Below are 23,857 nucleotides of genomic sequence, written 5' to 3' on the forward strand. Positions count from 1 at the left end.
ATATGCTACTAGAAGAGGAGAAACTCGATATCCTATTTCTCACAGAAACATGGCTTAGGCCAGAATCGTACTTCAACATTGTCCATGCCTTACCCCAGGGTCTCCTACTGCAACATCTAGACCGAGCGAAGGGTAAGGGAGGAGGTATCGCGATTATTTATAAAAATCAATTCACATGTCGTTTTTACGATAGCCCCCTATCGAATTGTGAAAACGTCCATTTTAACATCCAAATGTCCCCTTGTAACTCCCTCTCAGGAGTCCTTATTTACCGTCCACCAGGGCCTTTAGGCCAATTCTGTAGTTCCCTACTCGAATTCTCAACTGCCCTTTCGAGCATTTCCTCTAACATGATAATCCTAGGGGACCTCAACATCCACTTTGATAAAAACGACGACGATACCACAGTAGAACTATTGGCAGACCTAACAACGCTTCAGCTTCGTCTCCAGAATAACCAACCTACCCACAGGCTCGGACATCTTCTTGACCCCATCATATGCAACATCGATGATCTCATAACCAACGCTCCGATTGCTCTGCCATGGTCAGACCACCTACTTATCCCTTTCAGATGGGAAATACCGAACATCTCCCCTCCCAATAAACCCTCTGTCGCCCCCACGCGTCCCTGGGCTAAACTTGATATCGAAAAATGGAAGGAAGCCTTAGAACGTCGTAAACCGACTCTCGATTCAGACCCTATAACAGCAGACATAAAGTTCTCCTCTTGGATCGAAAATTCCCTCAACACGATCCTCCCCAAAAAACCGCACCTCACTTCCCGTAAAAAAACCCCGGCCCCTTGGTTTACACAGGAGACCCGCCACCTAAAAAAACTTTGTAAAAAAGCAGAAAGATCGTGGCGGAAAGATTTCGACCCTGAGCAAAAGAAAGACTACAGACTGTCGATTCTTGCCTATAAAAAAGCCTTGAAAGAAGCACAAACCGCCTTCTTTCAAGAGAAAATTAATGCGGCTTCCCACTCATCAAAGGAAACCTTCCAAATTGTCAAACAACTCCTAAAAACACCAGAACCATTAGGATTTGTCGACCCTTCAGACAATCAATGTGACAAACTGGCTGCCTTTTTTGATCAGAAAATTCAACACATCCTACAAGAACTTCCCACCCTCGCCAACGCGGATCTTCCTCTGGTAACGGCAGAACAGACCAGCACGCCTAAAACTGGACTTGATTCATTCACCCTTATAAATCCCGACACTCTGGCGCCTATTCTTCAGTCACTCAAGAGTGGCTCTCCCTCAGACCCAGCCCCAGCAAGCATCTTAAAACTTGTCACCCCGACTATCCTCGAACCACTGGTTAACGTAATCGATGCCTCTCTGATCAATGGAACAGTTCCCCCAGCTGGAAAAAGGCGAAGGTTAGGGCTCTGTTGAAAAAAACGAATCTGGACCCTCTCAACCTTTCCAACTTCAGGCCAATCTCCCTTCTTCCACTCACTAGCAAGTTAACAGAAAAATTTATAAATTCCCAACTATCCAACTATCTCGAGACCAATCAACTACTCAAATCCTCACAGACAGGCTTTCGCCCGGGTCAAGGCACCGAAACCACAATCCTGACAGTGGTCGAGGAGGCCAGGAAGATCATGGACGCAGGAGGATCAGTGGCAGTGATCCTCCTAGACCTAAGTGCGGCCTTCGACACTGTCAATCATCAAATCCTGACCCAGCGACTCAGTGATCTTGGAATTTCAGGCCTTGCCTTATCCTGGCTGAACTCATTTTTGGCAGACCGCTCTTTCCAGGTTATAGAGGGCAACCATGCATCCAAAGATACACCTGTTCGCTGTGGAGTGCCCCAGGGCTCTTCTTTAAGCCCGACACTCTTCAATATTTACATGTCCCCCCTGGAACAGATAGTCACTCCACATGGGATAAAACTCCTTACATATGCTGATGACACGCAGCTGATAGTTTCGCTTACTCAGGAAAAAAATCAGAATATAGATCTTTACTCATGCCTGACCGACATCGTAAGCTGGATGGACAGATCCCATTTAAAGCTTAACGGCGAGAAAACGGAGATCATGGTAATGGGGAATCAAGCTCACCTCCTCAGACTCCCTCTGGCCGCCTTGCATGGGCAAACTTCCATCCCCCAAGCCCGAGATTAAAAGCCTCGGTCTATGGCTGGACAATAAACTCACTATGCAAACCCAAGCAAGAAAAACTGCCGGAGCCTGCTTTGGCCTCCTACGATCTACCCGAAAAATCTTACCTTTACTCCCTTTCCAATCAAGGAAATTGTTGTTACAGGGTCTCATTCTATCAAGGCTAGATTACGGCAATGCACTATACCTTGGTGCACCTCTAAAAACCATTACCAAACTTCAGGTAGTTCAAAACGCCGCTGCTAGGATTCTGACTAACACCGGGAATCGCTGTTCAGCCAAACCAGCCTTGCGTGCTCTGCACTGGTTACCCATCATGGAAAGAGTACAGTTCAAATCACTCTGCCTCACACATAAAATTCTGAATGGCAAAGCCCCCCCCATACTGAGAGATTTAATCATTCCCTATAACACCTCCAGACCCCTTCGATCATCCAATGCCAACCTTACTAAACCACCCAAGATTCTGCGAGCACGCTCGGGAGGCCGGCGCTTCTCCTACAACGCGTCAAAGATGTGGAACGCCCTCCCTCCCGTCCTCCGCGCCCAACCTAATCTTCTGGCATTCCGAAAATCCTTGAAAACATGGCTCTTCCTATAAGCTTCTCTCCCTTTCTTCCTATCAGAATCTGTTCAGCGCTGGGACGCTCACGGGCAGCTATGCGCTCTATAAATCCGATAACATTAACAATGATGGAGCTCGTTGTTCCATTGATCGTATATGCATCGGTGACGAGCATCCTCCAAGCCAGACAGGACCCAAAAACAGAAAATGGATAGACGAAATAGGGGACAGTGTGTGTCATAGAGTGTGGCATGAGCCCACATACCCAACAGTTCGAAGTATTAATCACAAGCTGATACTGGTGCAATAATTGTACAAAAGTATCGTTCATGAATTCCAGGCGCCATGGTAGTTCATGGGGTGACAAGGTGGCGTGGAGATGTTCCGCAGGTGTCGGTGTCGTAACCAGAGAAGCTGGGGGAGAGGTCAGTAACAGAAGCCATCCCACAACCAGCAGGATGAGGAGAGCAAAAAGTATAACTATCGTGGAAAGGAAACATTTATTGTTCAGAAGTCTGACATATTTCTTGTGCGCTTCAGATCCTCGGACTGCTGCCATTGTGCTCCGCCTGTTGTCACTAGCGGCTGTCTGTGATTGGTGGTTGCTTCACTGGATGTGGATGCCAAGAGTCCTATGGACATGCCCTTGGTCCAGCATACCAGCACCGGTCTCAGCCGGGATATCACAGCCCTACAGCCTATAGACACAAAACAGAGTCAAGGGCCAGCCCCTTTTCTTGGTCTAAAGTTGTAGCGAGTGGAAGAAGATATGGAGTGGTCTGGAAAGAGAGCTTCTTGTTCCTTCCCCTGATCCTGCAGAGGAGGGACGACTGGACCCCCCGAGATTCGATCAGTTTCGGCTTCCCGTAGTGGTGTAATGAAGTCGAGCATCACTGAAAGGGACAAAGGTCGGTACTACTTCTGTGTCGCAATCCGGCAGTCCTTCTTTCACCCATTGGTCGTACGGAAGGGGGAGAGGCACCGTCTTGCAGTGGGTAGCATGAATCCAGTTCTTTCTTCCTTCAACTTTTACAGCAGTGCGGGTGGCCAGAAGAACCTGTCGGGGTGCGACCAGCAGGGCTCCAGACACTTGGTACGCTGGAAATTTCAGATTACCACCCAGTCACCTGGCTGGATGGTGTGACCCGGGCCTTCGCTCTTGTCGGGGATAGCAGCGTGTACCTGATGATAAAGAGTACGAAAGGAATCAGTTAACAGGTATAGTTAATCAGTCAATACAGGGAACTCCACATCAGACAATTTCTTTGGCCTTGGTACGCCGCATACATTAGCTGGTCTACAGAATACCAATTTGTTGGGAGATAATCCTATCCTTGAGTGGGCAGTCGTCCTTACTGACAAGAGAGCAAGGGGTAGGGCATCTACCCAGGAAACACCTGTTTCCGCCACTATTTTGGCCAATTTTTATTTAAGTACCCCATTGTATTTCTCCACCAACCCAGCTGACTGGGGGTGATTAGCAGTATGAAACTTTTGTCTGACACCAAGCCCGGAACACACAAACTGGACCACATTGGCTGTAAAATGTTGGCCATTGTCACTCCAAATCAAACGGGGCAACCCAAATCGGGGAAAGTATTCTTTCACCAAAACTTTAGCCGTTGTAATAGCTGTGCAATCCTTGGTGGGGTAGGCCTCCACCCATCTGCTGAAGGCACAGACCACTAGAAGGACATATTTCAAATTCGCACACCTGTCCATGTGGATATAATCCATCTGGATGGCCTCAAAAGGAAACGTAGGAGGGGAGAAGCCACCAGCGGGGGTAACTGTACCTTTTCCTGGATTGTGCATAAGGCAGATCATACATGACTTAACCACTCGGTCAGCATTTGGGGTATTTTTTCATTATACCATGTTGGCTCTAGTAACTTGCATATTCCCTTCGCACTGATATGGGCAGGGCCATGGGCCATAGTGACAACCGGGGGGACATGACTGTCTGGTAACATCCATTGCCTCCCTTCGGATATACGCACCCAACATCCCTCTATCTCTTTCTCTGCCAGATGTTCCTCCCATGTGTGCAGTTCTTTTGCAGTGGCATGAGATTGAATCTCGACCACACTCTGACTAGTATTTGCCAACATTTCTCCTTCCACCACCCATCTGGCTGGTCCTGTCACAAACATTCCATCTGATTTACTAAGAGCAGTCTGTCTTGCTGTTTGGTCTGCAAGGGCATTGCCTTCCCCTACATCATCAGTCACTTTCTGGTGGGCTTTACATTTAATCACTGCAACTTTTCTAGGTAATGTCAAGGCATCTAGAAGTCTGTGTATCAGGGGACCATGTTGTATTCTAGTCCCATGTGAGGTGAGAACATTTCTTTCTTTCCAGAGTCTGCCAAAATTGTGAGCCACCCCAAAGGCGTATTGACTATCCGTATAGATATTAACAGTCATGTTTTTACTGATTTCACAAGCTCGTGTCAAGGCCATTAATTCAGCCGCTTGGGCCGATGCCTGTGGAATTTGTGCTGTCTCAACTACTGTAACAAGAGTGGTGAGGGCATATGCAGCAGATGTAGTTCCATCCGATCTTTTAAGACATGGACCATCTATGTATAGTGTTCCCTCAGCGTCTGTTAGGGGGGTGTCTTGTAGATCCACACGACCCTTTGTCTCTTCTTCAGTCCGTAATATGCAGTCATGAGGGTCAGAATTTTTCCCTTGTGTCTCAGTAGGGAGTAGTGTAGCTGGGTTTAGAATATTACATCTCTTAATGTCAATGTGACTGGTAAAAAGAGTGAGCTCATAACCTGTAAGTCGTGCACTGGTAAGGTGTTGTGTCTTGGTGTTGTTGAGCAAGGTATCTACTACATGTGGGACCATTAAGGTCAAGGGTGAAGACATAACAATACCTGCGCTCTGGCGGACCATAAGTGCAGCAGCAGCAGTTGCGCGTAAACATCCAGGGAGGGCTCGGGCTACTGGGTCAAGTGTAGCCGAGAAATAAGCACAAGGGCGATGTATGTCTCCAAAAATCTGAGTTAAGACCGAGCAAGCGCAGCCATGTGTCTCATGGACAAAAATAAAAATGTTTTGCCATAGTCTGGGGTGCCTAACACTGGAGCTGTACATAAGGCATCTTTGAGTGTCTGAAAGGCAGCCACATGTTCAGTTGTCCACGGAAAACCTCTTTCTGGCATAGCTTTAGTAGTGAGAGCTAAAAGAGGTTTGACAATGGCCGAGAAGTTAGGGATCCATTGTCTGCAATAGGAAGTGAGGCCTATAAAGGCACGTACTTGTTTCTGTGTCAAAGGGGGAGGTATGGAGGTAATAAGGGTCACTCGGTCAGCGGTAAGTTGTCTTCTCTCCTTCGAGAGGATGTGGCCGAGGTAGGTCACTTATTCTCGACAAAATTGCAATTTGTTCAAGGAAACCTTATGATTGTGGGAGGCAAGGTGGTGAAGTAGACGTACTGTTGCTTGTTCACTGAAGCAGAAGTGGCTGCAATTAAGAGGTCATCTACATATTGCAACAGAGTGGCTCCTGCTGGGAGTGTCAGGGAGTCCAACCGATTCTTGAGAGCCTGACTATAGATGCTGGGGCTTTCAGTAAAACCTTGGGGGGCGCAGCAGAACCGGAAACTCCGCCCTTCAATGGAGAAACCAAAAAGATGTCCACTGTCTGGATGTATGGGAATGCTGAAAAACGCATTCTTTAGGTCAATAACAGAAAAATGAGTGGCGGTCGCTGGGACCATGGTCAAGAGGGCTGTGATATGAGGGACAACGGGATACTGTGAGACCGTAATTTTGTTGAGAGCCCGCAGATCGATGACAAACCGATAGATTTTGGGGGCCGTGGGAGAGGGATCAATACATTTTTTAAGAACTGGAACAATTGGGCTGTTACACTCATTACCACGTGTCTCCTCAACTACTCCCGTCTTCACGAGATCTGATATTATAGATAATAGGGCAGCCTCACCTTCCTGGGGAAGGCGATACTGGCGAAGCCGGGGCAGTTGAGCACCTTGCTGGATACGGACCGTGTGCGGAGAAATGTCGAAGTCCTACATCAGTGTCAGAAGTGGCCCAAAGTGATGAGGGTAAGGCCTGCAGAACGGGAGGGAGGGGTCCAAAGAGGAACATAGTGGCGAAGGAATCTGGTGATATGGTAAGGGACACGCCATCAGGACTACAAGAAATGGTAGCATGTAAAGCCTTTAACAAATCCATACACAGCAATTTTTCACTACATCCAGTCGTGAGAATCAAAGGAGCATCCATATGAGCTGGACCGAGATCCAGCAGGAGAGGCTTGGAGACGGGGTTGGTGACAGGGACCCCAGAAAGACCCACGGAGACATTGAGCGAGCCAGAAAGGGGTGCCTCCGGTATCAAGGTGTGGGCAACAGAGGATCTAGTAGCCCCAGTGTCTAGGAGAAACTTCTTTTTATCCCCTGCAACTGACATCTGGACATAAGGACCTCGCTGATCCACAGGAATCGGCACTCTTACATTACCCCTTTCCTGGCTTTCCTATGGCTGGTAGAAACCTGTCTCATCGGTCTCATCATAGTCATCGTTAAAGTAGGTCCTACTGGCCTCATACCCGTTGTCAAATCTGTTAACTGTACCCTGGGGCGGACCCATACGGAGTCGAACATTAGGATCTGGTGCACGCCTCTGCCTAGGAGGTCCCATATTTCCTTCACTTTGGGTTCGGGCCTAGTTTTTCCTGACTGAATATTCTGGGCTAATACCGGGCATTCACTAACCCAGTGGCCATAAGCCTTACAGTAGGCACACTGGTCTTTATCAAAGGGACCTGCCAAACTGATGGACTTCTGTAAAGGAGACTGAAGGGGGCGCTGGGGCAGCCTCTGGAACTGGTCCGAAGGCGGACCTTGGCCTCTAGCATTTTGTCCCCGGGGTGGATAAGCTTGTTGTAACAAAACTTTAATTTTAAGGTTCTTGTTCTTCCTAACCTCTTTGTCTTTATCTTCATTCTCTCTATTCTCATGATATTGGGCCATGGCAAGGATGCCTGCCATAGTCTGAGCTGACCACGTACTCTTAACCTTCTTAAGGCGGGCCGAGAGATCCGGTAATAAATTGGATCCAAATTTATCAATAAACACTGAACCCGAGCCAGGGGCTCTAGGGTCCAATCCACTGTGACTTTTATACTCAGTTTCGAAGCGGATGAAAAAATCAGTAACAGACTCCTCCTTACGTTGTTTACATGCATTTATCTTATCCCAATTAACAGCTATTTCGGGCAAAAGGGTCTTCATGAGTTGCAACAGATGGCCTGGGAGAGCCAGAATAGCCGGATCAGGCTTAGTCCCTCCCTCTCTGTCATTCTCCATCCTCTCAAAGTCGGTCCAGTCACCATGCAAAGCGACATTATGGTTGGCATGGCGTATTTTGTCCCATATGTCGGGTGGTACTACTGATCCGAACAATAAGTCAATATCCTCTAAGGTAAGGACACCAGAGGAAACAATCTGACCTAATTCCTGATAGTAAAGAGCTGGATTCTTACGGGGGTCTGGTAATTGGGATTTCAATTGAAGAACATCCGCTCTTTTCCATGGGACATGCACCCACATCCTACGCCAGTGGGCTGGAGCTGCTCCAACACCATGGTTATTGGGGAGCACTGCCGGGATAAAGACGGGAGCTGTCTCTCTCATAGGCATGGCTTTGTCATTCGGAGGTGGCGGAAAAGCCGTTGTGTCTCTGAACGCAATCATGGTAACAAGGGTTTCATGCATATCATCTCCCTGAACATGACCCTTGGCAATAGTTAGTTTTAAATCAATCAATCCCCGGGAGTATCTATGAACAATGCTTCATATCTTTTCATTATAAGTGTGCACATATACTCGGCCATGTCTGTTTGTTGTATGGCCGTCCATTGTCTAAACGTCGGCCAGATATCTTTAACGCCATGAATATTACCATTATTTATCCTAAGTGCACATTGTTTTCGCATAGCGTCCCTTTCACTACCCCAGCGAGTTCAGCAGACCTCAAAGGCTCCTATCTAGGGGTACAGAAGAATCCAAACAGGGTATTGGGCATAAGAGAGGACCATCTTGTTCGGTCCGGAGTGGCATAAGGGTCATCAATAGGGGTACCAATAGACTGATTATCAAGCAGACGGGAATGTATGGTCGGGGTTGGGTCAATAGGTGGGGCGGTATGAACTGTTGGAGGGAGGGGTGCTGGCAGGATGACGGGAGTCAAAGGATCAGGCAGTGGTAAAATGGGTGAGGCAGCCTGAACCACCACTCGTGGGGGTGGAGCGTTAGGAACATTTTGAGGAAGAGCGGGATACATAGGAGCCGGAGCATGGGCAGGAGGTGGACCTTCAAGAATAGCATTCAGCAATGAGTCCCCCTCTTCTCCTTCAATCTCAAGGTCCCTGGGAGAACGAGCGGGGTAACATTTTGTCACCTTAGCCCTATGATGCCTATCTGCCATTTCAACCCCTTCCTGAACCTTATTTTCTAAATGCGCTTTCGCATGATCAGCCATAGTCATCCTCTCTTTCTTTTTATTAAACGCTTGCTTTTTTCTCATTCTTTGATCTATTTCTTTCCTCCACAACGCGGTGGTGTCAAACATGGCTTGGCGAGACCATTTGCGGAGCAGCTGCTCCTCCAGGCTCGAAAGGGCCTGGAGATCAAATGAGCCAAACTGTGGCCACTGTAATTCAACATTGCTTTGTTTCGTATATTTTACCCATAAGGAAGAAAACATGATAGCAGATGGCCCATATTTAACATACATTTCATAACTTGGAGTTCCTTCTGGAGGAAGCGGGCAGGCTGCCTCCAGAAGGGAGTCCTCTGTACATACGCAACAACATAACTTTCGGAACTTACTACTGACTGGCATATTTTTACTTCAGGCAGACAACAGTGGGAGAAAAACACTTGCCTCACTGGCTTGGCTTTTGCAAAAGTCAATACATACAGAAAACAGAGCACAAGTGGTGGATGATCAGTCCACCCTTACCCGAAAATGTTGTTCTCTTCTGCAGACTTAGGCACGAGTCCAGATCCAGACAAAGACCGCACTTAAGGGGACACCAACGGGACGCAGTCAGGTGGCCCAGATCTGATGGGGAAGACCGTATGCAACACTTCTGGTCTACCGTACTCAAAATGGTCCCTCGGGTAGGGTACCGCTGTAGGACCTCCACCACGGGCCTCTTCACGACCACCGGGCCTGACCTACGTCTCTGTGGTGTCCTTCTTCAGGTGCCATTTGTAGAACCAAGAAAAGCCCACCTCAAGGAGGAGTGGGGGCTTGGCGGTGCAGGAATCACCGGAGTCTACTCTTACCTTCCTTATATAATAAAGTGGACCCGGAAACCTTAGTCTGCAGAGAGAACCACCTTTATTACAATAGCCCGGGCTATGGAACAGAGTCCCAAGCTAGTCAGAGACAAAACCCAGGAGGCTGCTGCTTTACTCCACAGCGAACAAGCCTTATATACATTTTTACTCCACTCTTTTGGCATTCAGTCCATTGTTCAATGAGGGCGGTGTTTGCAGTTGATAACCTGATCAAGGCGGTGTTTGTAGTTGATGACCTGATCAAGGCTCGGCATTCAGACCATTGTTCAATCAGCTTGATCAAGGCTCGGTCAGTCAGACCATTGTCCAGATAACATGATCAAGGTGTCAAGGATGTTTACCAAGCAGGAAGCAGAAGATGAAAAAGAAGCTTGTTTACACAGGGCGTAGGTGTCTCATGGCTTTCTGTTGATGAATTGGCTAACTGCAAAGAACAGGGGGACTTGGGTATGCGATAGTTTTGAGCGTCAGCAGAAATGGAGGCTGTAGGCAGGGTTTTGTCACAAGATGGCAAGGAATGGAGGAATGTAAGGAAATTAATAGAACCTAGTAAAAACTCATTTTCTTCAGTAATATGAGAATCGCAATTACAAATCGCTTTCAGCGGAATAAAAAAAAAAGTTTGATTTATTTGGAGATGATGGATAGGAAATATTCGACCGTCTCGTACAAACGAACGTGCCCACAGGTCAGTCCATAAAGTGGGATGAGTATATGGAGTCAACAGCAACACTAAGGGGGCATTTCATGGAAGAGCATAGTTTGATGTTGGAACAACTCTGGCTCATCAAAAGAAATAAAGAATATTTAAATACAATGACTATAGCCTCAATCAGTGCTATATTTGTGCCAGTGTCCAGCCGGACAGGGCATCTTTAATAAATGATATTTCAGCAATAATACATCGGATGTAAGTCAAATAAAAGTGGGATACAAGCCCGTATCCAAGGACTTGCATATCAAATAAACAGTGAAGTACAAAAAGGCTCAGGCAGTTTAACGGTTGTTTCTATTAGTAGATACTTTGATAGCGAAACAACTGGTATACAAGGGGTCACCTTCACAGAAAATTATATACAATAAATAATTTGTGTAAGGCTGACAACTGTGTCGACGGCGTTTCGATCCTTATCAAGAGGATATCTGATCATCATCAGGACAAACAATTATAGTGCCCGAATAAAATTGCCTTATAAAACATACACAAAGAGCAACATAAATAAACAAAAGGGGATAAGATGGGGAAGAGAGAAGAGAACCATATATATGGAATTAGTATAAAAGTAAAAAACACACAAACAATGCAACGTGATTGTTTTAAGTAAATACTCAGGTGAGTAATAGAATAAAAAGGTAGAAGGAAAAAGAATGAGGTGTGGGTCAGATACGCATGTAGTTACACGAAATAGTGACCTGTTGGGTTTTACAAGATAGGAAACAAAATGAGTATTTGAAAACAGTTTTGCCGTAAATGCCGAAAATAGCAGAGTCACACAGTGACGAAGTAGCAAGCAGTGCATCCAAGACAATTCGAAATGATAAGCGGAGAAAGAGTATCGCTGAAGAGAGAAAAGAAAATACATGTATATACGGAATAAAGACAATTCAAATCTGTCCGGTAATCTACATCGTGGAGAGACAGTGCAACTAGCAGAATATACAAAAGTTTAACATGAAAATGGAGACATTTCTAAATCTATAAGATAATCTACAATGTGGGTAATAGAAGAGATTTAAGTCGTAATGACCAGAATTAGTAAAGTTGCACAATTATAGTCAGGGCCGACAATGCAACAATCGCGGTTCGGAACGTTAGGTGAAGGGATAGTGAAAGTAGCAGAAAGATACAGCAGAAGATGAATACGGCATGGAAGCTCCGTGAGTGTGCGGGTCAGAATGGCATGCGAGTTAAGGGTTGTGATGCGGAAGTAGTGAAACCACGCCGTAGTAAAATAATTACCTCAGATAACGTGTTGTTCGGAAACGAGTCTGATTCTGTTATGAACAGTGATGGCTCAGTGACAGTAAGACAGTGGTTGGATGTATTTGATACAGATGAAAAATTGGAATGTGTGAAAAAACATTTTGTCACTGGTTGCCCTCTTGCTGGGAATACTGATCCGGTTTTAGACCAGTCTCGGCGAAGTTAACTGTTGAGGGACAAATGTGTTTTTTAAACCCCATTTTATTGGGTTTTCAAAACAGTCTCTTCTTACATAAATCACAGTAACATTATACATACATTGTTATGTCCTTACTCTCTGGTGCATCTAATCTTACTGCTAAAGAACTAAACTCTCTCCCTCCCACCACCCCCCACACTTCCCTTGAGTTGCTGTCGATTCTAGGTAGATGTGCCGCTAGGTGTCGCTAGGTCATTATGGGTCTTGTCTTGATTCAGGATGCAGAGGAAGCCGATCTATCCCTGACCCGCTTGTTTGCCTCCTCCCTCCTCTTGGTTCTGTGCTCTCAGTTGCTGGGATTCTGCTCTACTGGATCCCTGCCTGTCAGCTGCTACTTCACCTACTAGTAGGTGTTCCCATGCCCTCGCCTGGTCTATTGTCCCTATTCCCTGCCTAGCGTCTCTGAGTAAGAGTCTTCCTTCCTTACGACCATTTTTCTAATCCCTTTTTCCATGTGCCCACCCATGGCCCCCTTGGTGTTTTCCAGTTCCTAGCTATCTCTCGCTTGCCTAGGACATAAGCGAGGTCCTGAAATTTCCCAGTCGTTTTGTTTTTAACCGTGTGTGGGAATCATCCTAGTAGGTAGTGGTCTGGGGTTTGCCGTGGCTCCTTGTCTATGACGTCTCCTATTGTGCGTTGTTTCTCTTCCCAGAATGCATGCAAGATAGGGCAATCCCAAAATGTGCAGTATTTGGGCTTCTCTCTCACTGCACATGGGGCATGCTGCGAGTCTACTCCAAAATTCCACCTTATGCGGGACGAGGTGAGATATGCTCTGTGGAGTACGTAGTAGTTTATTAGTTTGAACTGTTCGTTCCTGGACACCTTCAGGGTTCTTTCCACTATCATGTCCCAGTCTTTCTCCCGGATCTCTTTCTCCAGGTCCTCCTCCTATTGTTTTCGTAGGTGATCCAGCGTTCTTTGCATGTCCCGCTTAATTGCTTTGTAGAGGCAGGATACCGTTTTGATCGTTCCCGCCGACAATGTAACAGATCTGCATCCTGCAAGTGCTCGGGGCTCTGCACTGCCCGTACCCCAGTGTTTCTCTATCCTCCTCGTGAGCGCTATATGCTTAAGGAACTGGGCCCCAGCCAAGTCAAATTCCACTCACAGCTCTTCGAAAGAGAGCATTACCGATTATCGGTATAGGTTTCCCATCACTTTCAGACCTGTCTCTTCCCAGTCCTCTAGTCCTGCCCAGTGCTCTCCCTGTGGGAGGCAGTGAAGCATTGTTATGGGTAGGTCTAGAGAGTAAGGGGTGCTGCGCCCACACGCTTCAGGTATCTGCCCCAGCACCTCGTCACCACCTTGGTTTCTGCTGTGTATCCCGCCGAGTTCCTCTGCACTCGCAGTAGTATCTTCGGTTGAGGGAAAAATTGTAGAAATGGTTTGTTGATACCACCAATGGTTTTGAGAGAGAATTTCATCAGGATTGCTCATTGCGGTCATCCAAGAGCTGCAACCACAAAGAAAGTTATTGGAAAACGCAATTGGTGGCCATCTCTGGATATGGATGGGCATGAATATGTCAACCAGTGTAAGGAAAATCTTCTCTCAGACCAGCATTGGAAAGTCCTTAAGGAGCTAATGTCTTTTATTAAGTTCCTGGATAGACCCTGGGTAAATGTGCCTGTAGATTCTGCTGGATCATATAATGATATGGCACTGTACATTGTGTATTTTGTTGTTTTGACTGATTACATTTCTAAGTGGGAGTATTAATCATTCATAAGCAACCCCTACTGATGTAGTAAAACGTTCTCAAAGGGAGTGTTTAGCTTGCATAGGGTTGCTAAAACTCATGTTTCTGAAAACCAATCACAATTAGTTTATGATAAAATGGTGACGTTCTTAAACGTTTGTTAGATATAGAAGGAAAAGGTGCCTTGGTAATGTCCTTCTGCCACTGTACAGTTTGAACGCATTAACAGATTTTTGAACAAAGGTATATAGATTGTAATATCATCTCATTTGAATGTAGTAGACTACCTGCAGGAAACGTATAGCACTACCATAATACCCCACACTCTGTTACATGGTTTTCACATTCTTGTTTGTTTAGAGGAAGAGAAGACTGTCCCCTTTTGACTCCCTTAACCTATGGTGATGAAAGAAGGAACGGCTCTCTATCTGATACCCTGTTTGGAGCAGCAAGTAGTGATGATTCGGGTTCATACTCTTGCTGGACTGATTGCTTGGATGGAAGCTTAGCCCTTTCTGACTCTGATGCGCAGGGAAATTACATTGGGATCACTCTGCTTCCAATATCTGAACACAGGGAAGAGTCACTCCTGTGGGTAAGCATAAAGGCTTTTTATCTCCAAGTTCTCAGTGTCGTCATGATTTTCTGGGCTCTAAGGGGGAAATCTACTTGATCTTGATATTCCATTTCTGATCATAGGGAAGAAACTCACCGGGACTATCGGGCTAGTTGTTCAGAGAATCAGAAAACAGGTGGCTCAGTTTGAAAGGTATGCAAAGGCTTCATTACTTGAGTCACACATTTCAGGGCACAGACAATGGAATTGTGATTGTAATTGATAACATTTTCAGAATATTCCTTCCAGGCTATAAACAGTCCCTGAAACCTGCTTCAACACTACATTTGTATGTGATGTTACAAGTCATTTGGCACGCAGGTGTGAGTGCATGATTTTTACACGCCTCGTGGACGCGTTCAGAGGGTCTCTGTCAGTGTCTCACTAACAAATTTCACAGCTGGTCCAGAGGGACCAGGTCAAATGTTCCGAGTCTTGCAGGTGGTGCTGCATGAAGATGTCTCTTTCGAACCCCCAGGCGATTGTATTTGGTGTCTGGGTCAGGCCGTTATGTCCATAAGCTGTGACTCTTGTCTTGTGCCTCCTAGGCCATCGGGGAGCAGGACTCCAAGCTATTATGGCTAATGCAGTCTCCAAAATTGAATTTCCTCTACTAAAGGCTTGTCACATTCCAGGGAACATTCATATAACTGATCTTTTCACACAAAAACACAAGCGCCATAGGAAGGGGAATCCCTGTGCTTCCCTGAGGAACTGAACCTATCTCAGGTACATTTAGAGTCTCGACATTGTTCCCCGAAGCATATTTCTCCTTCAATATCAGGCTCCCAAACAAAGTAAGATCGTAGTTCCCTGGTCCTTTGTATACCCCCTATGCAGGTTGAGGCCTTCCAGCTAGTGAGGCTGGATACTCAACCCTCAGGTGGACTTCCCAAGTGGGACTTCAGTCCAGTGGCTTGGTGACTCCTGTAGCTCCAACTCCAACACCGCCCGATGCTGCATCTTCACTGCCTCTTGCCCCACTGCCTAAGATGAAGTCAAAATGGCTAAGGTGCTGTTACCAGGTAGTTCGGACCCTTCTTTGACGCCAGTGTCAAAGTCAATAACACCTGTATGTATAGCAAGTGTACAGCGTCACTTGTTGCCTGCCGCACATCATACAAATACATTCAACTAGCTTTAACAATTTTTATATCATAATATTTACTATGAACTCAATATTTGAAATCCATTACACCTTTGTTTATTGATTAGTGTTTTTCCTACTTCACAAATACTTAAGTTGTAAACAAAATTGAATAAATCATACATTCATATTTATAAGCTCGAACAAAAACGACTATTTTTCACAAAAGGACTGGTGCACATTTTCTTATACGCCATCAATCGATTCTCTTTACAAAGAAAGTTGTGTTGCATGTCCTATGCATTTCGGGAAGAAGATCCCTTCTTCAGGGGCCCCTGTGGAGATGAATGGTGAGTATGTTTATTGACAGTTTAACAATATGCAGAGAGTAAATACTTTTACACAACAAGTGTTTTGGTGTTTAAGTGTCATAAGAAGAGCACTTACAACAAAATGTGACCACATCATATTAAATAGACTAGCCCATGTTCTATTGATGTAAAAGATTATAAAAAGGAACGTCTACAAAAAGAGGTTACATAGCCGTTTAATTTTTTCATTGCCAAGTCAGCTCAAGCTGTATCCTTGACTTTCACAACCGGGTGTTTATATGCTTAGAATCAGCAGATTTGTGGATAGTGCAATACCATCACCTAGTTAATTACAAAATGATGAAACGTTAGTGACTACGAAAATATTAAAGGTGACCCGCTATATGATCCACTCCTCAGAGCAAAAGATTCATCCACTTGGAGCAGAGTTTTGGCTTGGATTTAGAGGCCTTTGAGGATTGAAATTATGCCTGAATTACAAAAGAATTTGCTTTTGTAATTCCTAATATATTTTTAAATATTTCTAATATTAATTTAAAGGCTATTTATTTAAATGTTATGTGTTAGAGAAAAATAATTGACATCGTCAGAGAGGTCACTTGACAAAACCTCGAACTCTAGTAAGAGAGAGAAAAATAAACCTAATTTTCCAAGCAACAAATTAGTTAAAAGACAAACTGACATATGACCAATTTCCTTGAACAGACAGTAAATGTGTCAAGATAAAAACAAGATTTAATGGCATCTTTATTGCTCATTCACTTTTTGAATGAACAGAACACCTGTTCCTTTCCAGACTAAGTTTACTGCCAGATGGGACTAGTAGGTGCAAAAAATAGCTCGACCTGATAAAACTTTACTCACTAATGCGAGTGGGCAAGTAGAGTTTTTGAGGCCTGCATCGCCACTACATATCAATGTTCATACAAAGAAAGCATGAGACAAGGAAAACCATAATGTTTGGTATACACAATATATGAAATTCCATGGTGCCACAGAGGGTGTAGCACTATCACACAAATCTATCTTACAAAATGGTAAAGGAGATAAAAATAGAATATAAACAAGAGAATTCTTGTTTAGCTTAATCAGACGCATATATATATATATATATATATATATTACCTACTGGCGGTCGCCAGTAGGTAGTTATAGTTAGGACCCTGTTTCCATAGGAAAACCGCAACATTCTATTTTGAATAACTTTGGTGCCGGTCGACGAATCCTCGCAAAATTTTCAAAACTAATGGGGCGCTACGCTCCGCTCCTACCCTGAAAGTCTCGGGGGGATTCGTCAAGCGGGGGCTGAGATAAAAGGGGGGTCCCAAAACGCGTTTTTCCAATGCATTTTTCCATAGGACCTTTAGACACAGCTACAGCCCGAACGGCTGAACAGAGTTCCTTGAAATTTGGCAGAGAGGTAGTCTACAGGTCAAGGAAGTGCCTTTTGTAGGTTTGGTGTAAATCTGTTCAGTAGATTCTGAGAAAATAGCCTTTAAATCAATATATATATCTGAGCCAGCTTACGGTGCGCTTACCGTACGCTTACCGTACGCGTACGGTGACGTGCGCGAGCGCGATTCTGATTGGCTGTTAGATCTTAGTAAACATTCGAATCGGTCGAAACCAGGAAGTGGCGGCCGCCATTTTCTCTCTCGCACTCTGAGAGGGGGTTAAAAAACAAAGAGCAAAAACATGTAAAGGGGCTGTTTAGACAGCTCCTAAGCACCTAGCCATGTTGAGGGAGTCCCCGAAGTTCCCCTAAAGCCAAAAACGGAATTTTCATTTTTTCGATAATTTCGCCGATTACGCTTACCGTACGCGTACGATAAAAATTATTTTAAAAAAAAAATATCCACATTCTCCCCACCCCATGTGCAAATGGTGCCCGAAGGGCACCATTTGTGCATGTCTTAATTAGCATAGTGAAATATTAAAATATTACCTTTCACAACGAAGCGCATCATATGTCCTCCATGTGCGCACGGTGCGCGAAGCGCATCGTGCGTACATGGCCCATCTAGCGTAACGTGGGCACGCGGTGCGCGAAGCGCACCGTGCGCGCACGGAACGAACTGCGTTAAGTGGGCGCGCACGCCACGAATGGCGTAAAGTAACTTAGCATTTAAAAAACCGTACAAATTCACTGAAAAAACCATAGGTTTCACTCACGTTATAGTTAGGAATTAGCATTTAAAAAACCTTGCAAATTCACTGAAAAAACCATAGGTTTCACACATGTTATAGTTAGCGGAAATTTTACTGATAAAAAACCTCTGCTGATGCTAATACTGTATTTAGACACTTATTTGCCCATTTGCCCATGTCTTCTTCCATAAATTTTTAGCTATACATATATTACAAATATTTTTTTTTCATAATGACACATATGTCATCAGCAGAGGATTGCGGTCGCGTGAGTTATAGTTGCCTTCACTAACTATAACGGGGGAATTTCATTGGTTTTTTATCAGTAAAATTTCCGCTAACTATAACGTGTGAAACCTATGGTTTTTTCAGTGAATTTATATATATATATATATATATATATATATATATATATACTTTGTGTTGAAATGCATTATGCCGCTCGATTTTATCTGCAATTAAAGGACGTTGGATTCACCTACCTGTGTGGGCTTACATCTCTCGTACTGGAGGGGTTGTGTGGTTCAGAGGTTGTGTGCGTTGCCACTCGCACTTGAGTCCCCACCCTCAAGAGTTCGGCGGTTCGTGGCAGAATGGTGTAACGTCTCAAGGCGCTTGGGAAAACGCCGAACCACCGTAAACTTTCAACGCATGGCTTGGCCGGTGCAAACTGGGTGATGACTTCATCATGTTGCCTCTGCCTATTTAGGAGAAGGGATCCCGGTGCGCTGGTGGTAATATCGGTTGGGTGAAGGTCAGTGGATTCAGCCCCCTACACTACAAGACCCACAATGCAAAGGGAGCTGCAGACACCGCCCACTGGGGCAAGGACTTCCACATGTGTTTCTGCAGCAAATGAACTCGAGGCAGCGAGTCCGGGAAATCTTCCTTTAAAAGGTGGAAGGAGTGTCGCCACCGACTTCAGTGGGACGCTCCATGTCTTCAAGTGAACAGTGAATTTTGGAACGAGCAATGGCATCTGAGGAAGGCACTTTGTGTTGAAATGCATTATGCCGCTCGATTTTATCTGCAATTAAAGGACGTTGGATTCACCTACCTGTGTGGGCTTACATCTCTCGTACTGGAGGGGTTGTGTGGTTCAGAGGTTGTGTGCGTTGCCACTCGCACTTGAGTCCCCACCCTCAAGAGTTCGGCGGTTCGTGGCAGAATGGTGTAACGTCTCAAGGCGCTTGGGAAAACGCCGAACCACCGTAAACTTTCAACGCATGGCTTGGCCGGTGCAAACTGGGTGATGACTTCATCATGTTGCCTCTGCCTATTTAGGAGAAGGGATCCCGGTGCGCTGGTGGTAATATCGGTTGGGTGAAGGTCAGTGGATTCAGCCCCCTACACTACAAGACCCACAATGCAAAGGGAGCTGCAGACACCGCCCACTGGGGCAAGGACTTCCACATGTGTTTCTGCAGCAAATGAACTCGAGGCAGCGAGTCCGGGAAATCTTCCTTTAAAAGGTGGAAGGAGTGTCGCCACCGACTTCAGTGGGACGCTCCATGTCTTCAAGTGAACAGTGAATTTTGGAACGAGCAATGGCATCTGAGGAAGGCACTTTGTGTTGAAATGCATTATGCCGCTCGATTTTATCTGCAATTAAAGGACGTTGGATTCACCTACCTGTGTGGGCTTACATCTCTCGTACTGGAGGGGTTGTGTGGTTCAGAGATATATATATATATATATATATATATATATATATATATATATATATATATATATATATATATATTACAGAGTGGCAGTCACCAATCTGTAGTTATACTCCGGGCCTAATTAGTTGATTTTTGATTTGATTGGCTAATAACTTTGGCCCCGTTTCACACATCTTCATGAAACTTTCAGAAACAAAAAGTTCACCCACCTCCGCTCCTCCCATGAAAGTTTGTATATCCGGATGGTTGGGTTCGGTGGAGGTTTACGAGAGTCCCGCAGCCGTGTGAAAAAAACAAATAGAGCAATGTGATCAGCCAGTTTTAAAAAAAATATATTATTATTTTTTTTTTTTTAACATCGGCCGTCTCTCTCCCGCGGGAGTGAGAGCTCCAGCAGGAGCCTTGCTCTGATTGGCTGGCTGCATTTTGAAATAAGTTTTGCAGCCACCATTTCAGGACTTTGACTCCATGTCCTGAAAATTGAAAATAAAAATCATGATAATGAAGTATAAGGGGCAGGTTAGGGGTACCCTGACCCCCTGGACCATATGGGGAGGAATAAAGGGGAGGGGGGCTCCACGATCCTGCGGGTGTATCCTCCCTGTGCACTGCTTATGACTTCACAGATGACATGTTCAGTGATATCAAAATAGCTGCATCATTTTAAATTATACCATTGATGACAACACTGTGCATGATGAGGGTGCGAGTTAAAATTACTTTAGGGCACAACTTATAGTTACTTGAGATAACTATAACTAGTAAATGTCATGTGTTTTGTTAGTTTAAAATGGTATGTTTTAGTTGACATTTGCACCTAACTATACAGTGGCGACTTGTAAGGTCACTTACCTGATCGACGTCTCTCATCCGTCCCACTTTGTGTCTCCTCCACTCGCGCTCATCTACCAGGAATTCCCAGGCTCCCCTGAGCCAAACACCACGCTGCAAAACGATTGGTCGGAGCACCTTGGTTCAGTGCTCAGACATGGAATGGGGGCCTGTACATGTTCTCCACCCAGGCTGTAGTGCAACCTGGATGGAGAATATGCAAAGTGCGCATGACACTGTGACCGGCCCAGACGGCTGGCCAAAGCGTCAAGCACCCTTAAGAGTCCAGCAACCACTCCTCCTCCTGGAAGGGGAGTCAAGCCGTGCTCTAACCTGAAGATAACTGAAATTATCATTTTATTTTTATTATCATTTAATTTTTTCTTTTACACTGCTCTGTGAGCAGTGGGGCGATGCTCCTCCACCTTAGTGGAGGAGCCGCCACTGTAACTATAATGTCCCTTTAATCTTTATTTTTTTCAATGAATATATACATATGTAGCATCAGTGATCCCAGTGGTGACATATACTCACCATTTTATACAGCACAATTTGCTTTTAGGGAATAACCGACCTTATATTTTTTACATATATGATATACATGAACAGTGATTAGAATTCTACTCCTTATTCCATTTGGTATGTCACCCATTAATTTACTATCCAATAGTCCATAAAGATGGTCATCTATAAATACGTTCTATGAATGCAATTATTCTACAAGTTAATCTCTCTCTACTTTAAGGATTTATTGTCATGTTGTAACATTTCTTGCAGTTGTCTGCTGAGTAAAGGATTACTATGCAATGTGATTAAGATGTTGACTTTGTGCATTCATTATTTAAAATACATTTCCATGGAAGATGGGCTGGGAATAATGTACTTTATATTTCTTTCATATTTACTTTTCACTATGGATTCGTCTGTTATGTTGTTCATATCAGAGACTTTGAAACTGTATTCTGTTGTCATATTTACTTTCTAAAACTATAACTATAGCAGCAGTGCACCAGTTAGCACAATAATATTTTGTTTCTTGGTTAGACAATATCTTTTACATCTCTTTATATACTTAGTCCTTGTTATCTACAGATTGGATTGTAAGTTCATTAATGAAAGCATGCAAAACTATCATATATAATTGGGTTGAAAAGGACCTGGTGCAGAGGAAAAGGGACATCCAATAAGAGCAAGAAGATAAAAAAGCAGTGATTCGGGATAGTCAAGGATAAAGAGAGAAACAATGAGGGAAGGCTGTCAAGAAGTGTAAGAGTTGCAAATAATGGATGGCCATAAGAAGAGAGTGACTTAGCTGGATAGAGGGACGGGTCGATTAAATAGAGAAGGAAGATGACCAGTTAAGCATAGAGAAGGACCATGTAAGGGAAAGAACCAAGCACTCGTGTTCTCCTGAGAGGAGACCGTTTTATGTAGGGCGAGTGTGTGAGAGGCTACCATGAGATCAGAACAAAACGAGAGAAGTGGGTTTTAAGAAGAGAAGCTAGAAATGATTAAGCAAAGTCTGATGGAGTGTGACGGTGTAGAGACCTACATGAGCCAAAGGAAAAACAAAATGATTGTTGAGGGAGAGGAGCAATGAAGGGAAATAGCACTGAGAAAAAGAGTACTGTCTGCATGGTATGAAGTTGTCCGCATGCAGGAGAACCCTCTGCACTCCCTCTGTTCCGGAGTGAAGCTGGGGCATGTCAGAGGGTTCCTTATCCTAAGAACACAGTGGGCTGCAAGTTGTCTGTGAGTGAGGAGCAGGATTCAGATATTATCTCCTCATTTCCTTCCCAATGTTCTCTCCACATGGTTTCTTGAGTGGTGATTGAAGAGAATGATAAATGTACTGTGTAAATTACAACTTTCATTATAGGCCCCTAATCCTCTCTCCTCAAGTCAGGAGTATAAACAAAGATGCTCTAAAAAGGATGTGTATGTTAGTTTTCGTATCTCCTCATCCACCCTCATCACTTGGGGAGTGACAACACCCTAAAATGAATGCTTTCTTGCCGCCATTTACCACATACACAATGTCTCTGAATCGTGATGCACACTAATGCTTTGAAGAGGCCTTGGTACTCAAAAATATGAACTTACAAACTTTTTGGTAAGAAAATTAAATTCCTATTTAAAGAATTACCATTGCCATGTAAACTGAACTCAGGTCACATGTTTTCTGAATTCCTTAGATCTTGTGAGTAGAACTGCAAATGTTTTGTTTTCTCACTCTAGATAATGGTAAAGTTTAAACAAGCACGCCGAGCAGTTAAATGCAGAACAAGACTACAAACGCGAAGGAAGAGGAATGTTTCCACAAGAGTTTTCCAAATTTCCAAACCTCAAAGGTAAAGAAATCCTTTTTATCCTGATTTAAGGTTTCTTCTAATAACCATGTTTGCTGTGTACTAGTGGTAATTTTTTAATTTAAAAGATTATTTATTTGGTTCACACCATTATAAATATAGGAAAAGGCAGCTCAGTGTAGAAATTGTCTATTCTGCCTACCTTAGTACCGCATATACTGTGTAATTTTAGTTAATGTGCTACTGTTTTGTGATTATAAGTTTGGACTTTAACAAAACATCGGTCAAGGCAATAAAGCAATGCACTGCAAAAACCCTGTTTCATTTTCTGTTGGTTGGTTATAAATGACTGTAATGAATGAAGTATATATTTCAGAAGAAGAAAATGTAAAAATGATATGGAGCATTCTACTTGGGTGTAAGTTCAGTTGGCATTGCTTATTGTGGCTTAATTCTTGGTAAGAGAGAAAAGCAAATGGAATACAGAAAGCGTACATTTGGAGGTTGTTCTTAATCAATATTATTGTAATGTAATATCACAATCACAGGCTGTATGATGGTGAGCATAACAGCTCTGCTCCCTATTGGATTTAGGAATGAAAACATGGTTGGTGCTAGTTAGAAATTGGGTTTCTGGTTGGCAGAGGTATTCACAATCGTAGTCAGGGTAAATCAGATACACACCCTAAATTAACATGTACTCACCCTCTGGTAGCTTGGCATAGACTAGTCGGGCTTAATTTAAAAGACCACGTGTTAAGTATTTCTGCAACACTTCAAACAGTATTTAATTCAATTCAAATTAACTTTATTCGGCTGATAGAGCAACCATGAAAGTACACAGAAAACAGCAACAAAAATAAACTAATACATACATAATTTCTTCAGTGCAAGGTTAAGATAATAGGGGAGTCACATAAGTCAGTAGAACGC

The 23,857-nt window shown here is 44.2% G+C and overlaps 1 protein-coding gene across 9 annotated transcripts in view; it reads left to right on the plus strand.

The window, feature by feature from the left end:
• The window catches only part of PRR11 (proline rich 11), a 242,455-nt gene that overhangs the window by 44,533 nt on the left and 174,065 nt on the right, over positions 1–23,857 (plus strand). For 5 of the 9 annotated variants that reach the window (XM_085649391.1, XM_085649394.1, XM_085649387.1 and 2 more), the window contains exon 2: positions 22,854–22,966. In XM_085649391.1, coding sequence (XP_085505517.1) covers positions 22,857–22,966 — 110 coding nt within the window. In that variant the 5' untranslated portion in view covers positions 22,854–22,856. Of the gene's footprint in view, positions 1–14,300; positions 14,530–14,633; positions 14,704–22,853; positions 22,967–23,857 lie in introns of those variants that run through there. The other 4 variants (XM_085649385.1, XM_085649392.1, XM_085649390.1 and 1 more) reach the window with 3 other exon arrangements.

This window comes from Triturus cristatus, chromosome 3_2, assembly GCF_964204655.1.
Source record: "Triturus cristatus chromosome 3_2, aTriCri1.1, whole genome shotgun sequence".
Taxonomy (NCBI): Eukaryota; Metazoa; Chordata; class Amphibia; order Caudata; family Salamandridae; genus Triturus; species Triturus cristatus.